The 7,524-nt window shown below is 42.9% G+C and overlaps 1 protein-coding gene across 1 annotated transcript; it reads right to left on the minus strand.

Annotated features, from left to right (window-relative positions):
• Positions 1 to 855: 855 nt before the first annotated feature.
• On the minus strand, positions 856 to 4,024 carry LOC136061947 (uncharacterized). The gene is made up of 3 exons (XM_065760422.1): positions 1,992 to 4,024; positions 1,508 to 1,911; positions 856 to 1,427 (listed from the first exon to the last, which is right to left on the minus strand). The coding sequence occupies exons 1-3, from the start codon at positions 2,200 to 2,202 to the stop codon at positions 888 to 890; spliced, it is 1,155 nt and encodes a 384-aa protein (XP_065616494.1). The 5' UTR covers positions 2,203 to 4,024; the 3' UTR covers positions 856 to 887.
• Positions 4,025 to 7,524: the final 3,500 nt, after the last annotated feature.

Raw genomic sequence — 7,524 nt, forward strand, 5'->3', positions numbered from 1 at the left:
CCAAGAGGATGAAAACTTAAGTCCATATAATGGACGAACCAATGAAACGATCCACAAGGTGGACGGACCATCCCAATAGGATGGAAACCTAAGTCCATGTAATGGACGAACCAATAAAACTGTCCACAAGATGGACGGATCATCCCAAGAGGATGAAAAATAAAACTGTCCACAAGGTGGACGGATCATCCCAAGAGGATGAAAAATGAAACCATCCACAAGGTGGACGGATCATTCCAGGAGGATGAAAACTTAAGTCCATAAATGGACGGACAAATGAAACCATCCACAAGGTGGACGGATCATCCCAGGAGGATGAAAACTTAAGTCCATAAATGGACGGACAAATGAAACCATCCACAAGGTGGACGGATCATCCCAAGAGGACAAGGACCATCCTATAAGGACTAAAAGCCACTAGGCCAAATAGTAGACGGACTTGAAAAGGATCAGACGGACTCCACAAACTCCGTACAATAAGCGAACCCAAGATAACATCCGCTAAACGGACAGACCTCACAAAAAAAAAAAACGAAGTGCGATACCCAACGGATTGGCACAAAGCATAGCCTACCTGACGGTTGGTTTCAAATTATGCAGAAAAAGCATGTTCAATAAACAAACCGACATGATGGATGGATTCAAATCGTACATGACGGACATGTTCGAACCATTCAATAGCAAATAGTGTGGGGGACGTACTATAATAAACAGGACGGACCTCAATTAAGCATAAAAATACGTTAAAAAAGTGCATTCCACAGAAATGACGGACTTAGTTTATAAAAAGCATGACAGTCAATGTATAAATAAACCCCGTAAAACATGACGGGTGTCATAAATTGTTCCAAAAAAAAAAAAAATTTTACAAAATAGAGCTGGCATAATCAAGCTCCGTCTTCTTCTACATCTGGACGGTCCCCAGCATCTTTGACCTTGCTATCCACAGCGGTATGATCCAAGGGAGCTTCACGGACGACGCCATCCTCATCAAAAAGAGCGTCGGTATCCTCCGTCTGAGCAGGCTGGGCAGTAGACGGCTCCGGGGCAGAGACGGAAACGGCAGACAAGTCCAGGTCAGGATATAATCTCCTCACCTGACGGAGGGCATCGTCAAACCCGTCATTGTAGACTACACTCAGCTCCGCGATAACCTCGCTGGAGTCACGGTACTCTCGTACGGCTTCCTCCTTGGCATGACGGACCTCGTTGTCTTTGTCCACTAAGGCTTTTTTCAGGTTTTCAACCATCTGAACGGCCTCATCCCGGGCCGTCTCGGCCATCCCCAGCTTTTTCTCGTGAGTGATCTTCCAGGCCTTCAGGTCGAGCAGATCCCCCTCCGTCACCTTGGCCTTCTCACGGAGTCGGCCAATGGTCGTCTCTTGATTAAGACACCGTCCCATGAGGCCCTTCGTCATGATCATAGCCTGAAGACGGTAAAAATAAGTTAGCAAAACATAAAGCAAGAAAGGGATGAACGGACGGAATAAGGTGGACGGATCATTACCTGGGCAATGCTGAAGAGGGCCGTCTCTCCCATCGCCTCCGTCGAGTGGTTCCCAAGATCCTCGAAGTCGTCGGTAGTGATGATCGACGACATCCTTTCCAAGGCATACTTGGAATCCTCGCGGAGCAAGACGGGTGGTTTCTTCTGCTCGCCTGGCTGACCCGTCATCAGCCCTTTGCCTTTACCGTGCTTGGACGGAGGGACTGACTTGCTCCCCTCAGCCATCAAGCCAAGGACTGGGTCCAAAGGAACCTTGGGCTGCTTAGACGGACCGTCACCCTTCATAGGCAGCTTCCGTTTTAGAGAGGGCTTGCTAGAGCCCGTCCCCATGGCGTCCGTCCCTTTTTTCTTGTTCTTCGCGGCTTGAAGTCTTATGGCCGCTCGTCTCTTGGCATCCTCCATCTCTGAAAAAAGGATGACGGATTATGGAGCAATAATAATAAAAAAAAAGGGAGTGAAAATGGCAAAAGGAGGACGGACTTACGCAGACGGGTCGTTTTCTCGTACTTTAGGGCTGCCGGGGTGGGTTCAGGACCGTCGCAATACCAATGAATAGTATTGAGGTTGACGAGCTTGGCCCACGTCCTCTCCTCTGGAGTTGTCTTGGAAAAAATCTTTTCAAGGAAACTAAACTCCTCGAGTGTAACTTGGGGACGCCGTCGAACTGCAAAATAGAAGACGGAGGTTAAAAACATTACAATTTACATAAATGAACGGAGTGGTTTACAACGGACCATACCAGATGAGTTTAAAATGCCCCAAACTGTGTCGACGGGCATGAAGTCCGTCTCCCCTGCATGACTCATCCAGTCGTCTCCTTCCATGAAGAAGTAACGACTCTTCCAGTCCCTGTTTGAGTCCGGGGTCTCGTAGATAACTTTCAGAACGGGACTCCTAGGGACGAAGCTATACATGCCCCTTGACTTATCTATTTCGTCTGGACGGTAGCAATGAAGGAACTCTCTTACTGTGAGCCTCCTCGCTCCGTCCGACATGGCTCCGTACAGGACCTCCATGGCAATAAAGACCCTCCAGGCGTTTGGGGATACCTGGCTGACGGATATGCCTAGGTAACTTAAGAGTTCGCGGTGTAGTGAACTCAATGGGAACCGTAACCCAGCCTTTAACACCGACTCGTACACGCCCACTCCGTCCACTCCTTCGTAATAACACTTCTCCGACTTGTAAGGTAGACGGATTGGGATATGGTCAGGAATTTGGTAGCGGTCCCTTATTGTGTTGAAGTGACCCTCCTTGATGGTCGACATAAAAGCGTGGACCGTCCACTCTGGGGGCAAGATGAACTCCCTAAGTCCATCAACCCCTACGACGGACCCCACTATTTGTTCTTCGTCATCTGGAACCTCCTGGGCTTCAATCATCTCCAGGCCCTCATATGTTGAGGACGAGGAAGATGACGACGGACTACTCTCGCTTGAGACGTCGTGGTCTTTGGGACCTGACGGATATATCCCCTCGTAGTCCGCCCCGTCGGGAACGACCGACTGGTTACTTGACGCACTAGACATTTCCTACATATAATTAAAAAGCCTAAGACTCTGACGGGTTGGAGATAACGACGGACTCATTAAAGTGCGAATAAAGAAAAAAGGAAGGACGGATATAAGATAACTCACCAGGAACTTGTAGTTGGATACGACGAGTGACGGATACTTGAGTGAACGGGTTGTGCTCTGACAGACGTGACGGACTCGCTCTGACAAATCTCTTCCAGCAGCAAGTGGAGAAATGAGAGGCGGAGGCCTAATATTTATACTGAGAGTGCACGGAAGACGAAGCGACGCCTCGTTCCAAAACAACAGCCACTAACAAATTGACATTTGGCACAACGCATTAATGCACCAGCCCCTGACTCAGCATTGTACGGATGAAAAATTACAGACAGGCTACCGAGTTTTAAATCCTTCACCCCATGGGTCCGTACATATGTGCTGACGGACCCATCGGGTGAGGGGGCAGCTGAAAGGGGAAAAATCTCTTAAGCCCAAGTAGACGGATCCATCGTTTGCACGGCCCTATATGGACGGACCTATTGTGAACGGGCCGGACACAGACGGGCTGAATTATGCTGGGCTAGATTGTCCATGGGCCTGTTGAGCCCCTAAGGAGGGATATTTTGGCCCATTCTCGTAAGAGCCCAAATAGAGTCCTTGCGCTAGTAGGACTTCGGAGATCTGGTATACTTGGTAAAAATCTTCCGCGTAAGGAGGAGACTTGTTCATCACGTTTTGGACTCCATAGGAAGAGTCCTATAAGGAAAAGACTTCCGCATCAAGGAAGGGATGTCAATCTCAAGCCACTATAAAAGCCCCAATACCCTCATAAGCCAAGGTACGCATAATTAACCCTCTCTAGCACTCTAGAGTTGTGAGCACTCTTTCTGACTTGACCTTCGGAGGGTATTTGGCCGGCACCACACCGGTGCTCTCTATTAGGTCCTCTTTTTTCTGTGCAGGTGTCGTCTCGAGGGTGCGAGCATTGTGCAACTCACTGTTGATATTTTCGGCATCATTAGTCTTGTTTCACTAAAAATAATTAATGTGCATGAATACCTCTATGAACATATCCTTGCCTTTAATCTTGGAACTTCTTAGAGATGTTTTTGTTTCCCTGGATATATTGAACTGAGCTTCAAATTTAAGTAGGATTTGATTTATTTGTCCTCCACCTTTTGTCGGCAAGGCCGTGCTCTTGGTGCTTGTAACATATATACTATGCTAGGAACATAAAGGATTTAAGTCTAAGATACTACCTTGATGTAAAAGAAAAGCAATTACATTTCATTAATGTTTCTGTTGTTATATTTATGTATATAAAAACATATGTTGTATCATATATCATTCGGCTAAGCACAAATATATCCCTTACTGGAACAGGAAAACTATTAGGGGTACGTTTGGTACACTGAATATAGATTACATTAGAAATAATAATCTTTATTACTGGGAATAAAAGACATTGTAATAGAATAATTATTATTATTCATAAATTTGGTTGTTACATATGGAAAACTTGTAAAAGAAGATGTATAAGGAAACTTTACATTTTTGGAAATATATTAATTTTAAAACCTATTATATACACTAAGGAATAGCTATTACATCCATTTTAAAGAGGAATAGCTATTCTTCAATTTAAAGAATAGTTATTCTAATGTAATAATTAATCTATGTAATAAAGATGTAACCAAATGATCGAATTGATTAATAGTTATTCCATTACAGGAGTTATTACAGCGTACCAAACGTACCCTAGGTATTCCTAGAGTATCTTTAATGCGTACTTCTTCTCTCACATAAATGATGGGACCCACTATGAATTTGATTAATGGGACCCACCATTCATGTGAGATGAGAGAATACGCATTTATGGTACTCCAGGAGTATACAATAATTTTCGACTGGAACATTGCAGTGACATTTTCAAGTGGAGAGAAGGAATAATGATATTTATTTATTCATGAAGATGAAAATTTAAACGCTAGAATGAAGAAAAAATTATCGGCTGGTTGGAAATGGGATAGGGTATTGGAAACCAATCATAGATGAATATCCCATTGACACAGGTGATGAAATTATCTCGGCCGCCAAGAGTCATCCGACTTATTTTTGTGGAATAACCCAATTAGTAGGGAAGAAAACACATTGGAAAATGGAGGAGTACTGTTTACTTGTTGCATGTGACACAGATGGTAATGAAATTCAAGGTAAAATGAAAATTGTTATTAAATTCATAATTTCTGTCCACATTTTATCATTTTATTTATTTATTTGCAATATAAATGAAAGTCACGTCATCACTAGCACTAGTTATTAGGTCATTTATTGTGGAAATGTGATATTCACAAATCGTAATTACCATCTAAACAAGTTATATGTTTTCTTTGAAGGAGATGTCCACAGTCAATAAAGAACTTCATTTGGGAGATTGTTAATATATAATACATGATATTAAAAATATGCTTAGGTGTTTTATTATTGTTTGGTTTTTTTCTTTCTCCCTCAAGACAGTCTAATAGTACTCTTACCCTGTTACCCATGTGTTGTATTTGGTCCATCTTTTGTTTCAATGAATCATTTATTCAGAAAAAAAAAAAATATATATATATATATATGTTTAAATCTGTGGTGGTGTAGCCCAAAGGAGTGAAGTTTTTGGGCTAATTCCCCCAATTTATTTGTATTGTGGGTCAAGAATATCCAACAATGGGATGCCCAAAAGATGGCGGTACAGCTTCTACAAAAAACACATGAGAATTACCCTTTCATAAAATGCAACTAAAACGTAACAATGTGACCGACCCCCTTTTACTTGTTACAACGATAAAACTGACTCAATAGAGCATGTAAGCCACTATACTCTCATGGCCCTCTATTTGCAGAACAACGGACTTATGTGTAAAGTGTTCCCGTCTAGCCTCAAGCCCACGACAATGAGATGATTCAACAGTCTAAAGAAAGGAGTCCAGTCCGAATTTCTTTAAAAAGCCCAAAGGAGTGAAGTTTTTGGGCTAATTCCTCCAATTTATATGCATTGTGGGTCAAAAATATCCAACAATAGGAGGCTCAAAAGATGGCGATATAGCTTCTACGAAAAATAAATGAGAGTTACCCTTTCATAAAACGTAACAATGTGACTGACCCACTTTTTAAATAAAACTGGACTGGACTCCTTTCTTCCCGAGAAGTTTTTCTCCTTACTACATTCGTGTCTCTCTCCCCAGTTTTTTCCAACCTCCAACCCTCTACCCATCAGTCTCTATTTATAGACTTCCTTTAATGGAGTCGTCATGATGAGAGTTTCCCATGTTGGTGAGTCCCTCTGAGTTATATTCCTAACCGAATGGGACCCACTATTTGTGACTGACATGACTCTCTTGGAACTTGCACTAAGCGCTAATAATTGCTCAGCACGCAGATTCTCCCAAGACATTATCCCTTGACCTTGGTATAGTAGAAGCTGTTCAGTTGGGCCGGGAGCTCGTATCAGGCCCATATAGGGAGTAGGCTAGGTACTGGGTTAGTAAGCAGCCGAGATGGGCCCATTAGGAGACTGTCGTGAGCTCGGTGCAAGCCAATAGCCATGGACCATACAATATCAGTTGTTTTTTCCTGCCTCTTTTTGCAGTGCAGCGTGAGGGATAGGAATTGATCAATATAGAAAGAGGAAGTGATAAAAATAGCTGTTTCTAGTGTCGCCCACTTAACTATTGTATTATTCATTTTTGGAGCTTGGTAACCATTGCTGGGTTTCCATGATTAGTATGGAGTTTCAATAACCGGTTCTATTCTGCATGGAATGACATCTAATGATTCACGGGAAGGAAGGCCAACTCTATTTGAGTTGTTGAGTTGCATAGGAAGGCATGTGGACGACTAAATTTCTCGGTTCGAAATAAAGTCAAACAAGTAAAATAGTGTCACAAATGTGAATTTGTATTGATGAATGTGTGGTACAATTCTCTGTAATTACAAAAGAGTTATCCTCTGATTCGATCTCCTTGAAAGATTTGTTAATTGGATTTGTGGTAATGTGATTTTGACTTGAACACAAAGTATCCTTCAATTTGGTAGAAGGATGGATCGAAGATTGTTGAAAACGGAATTACAATGAATCTCTGGCTATGAGCTTGTTAGAAATCCTTTGTTCTTCACGTTCGTTCTTCGTGTTCTTCGTGTGTTCTTCGTGGATGACACAATCAGTCAGCACGTGCAAGCGATGACATAAACGGACCAATCAAGCTCTGCCACGTGTCACCAATCAAACTCCGCCACGTGTCACTTACCTACCCCTAAACTCCTATAAATAGAAGCCTTCCTAAGGCATTTGAAAAGGGATGAAATCCAAGGAGGACCAGGCCATTGGAAGCACTTAGAAGTCCAGAAGCTCTGCCGGAATCAAGCTCTAAAGCCTCCAAGAACTTCAAGAACTTCAACTTCGAATACGAAGAACATTCGAAGGAAAATCATCCAAATCATCCGCCTAGATCCAAAAGT

Source organism: Quercus suber, unplaced genomic scaffold (assembly GCF_002906115.3).
Source record: "Quercus suber isolate HL8 unplaced genomic scaffold, Cork oak 2.0 scaffold_366, whole genome shotgun sequence".
Lineage (NCBI taxonomy): Eukaryota > Viridiplantae > Streptophyta > Magnoliopsida > Fagales > Fagaceae > Quercus > Quercus suber.

What these genes read in the sequence shown, in the direction of transcription:
- LOC136061947 (XM_065760422.1), bottom strand. Translation starts at nt 2,202, where the DNA reads ATGTTTTTAACCTCCGTCTTCTATTTTGCAGTTCGACGGCGTCCCCAA. An exon ending in CGAGAAAACGACCCGTCTGC is followed by an intron (nt 1,912 to 1,991) that starts GTAAGTCCGTCC and finishes TCCTTTTTTCAG; the next exon opens with AGATGGAGGATGCCAAGAGA. An exon ending in CCCTCTTCAGCATTGCCCAG is followed by an intron (nt 1,428 to 1,507) that starts GTAATGATCCGT and finishes TACCGTCTTCAG; the next exon opens with GCTATGATCATGACGAAGGG.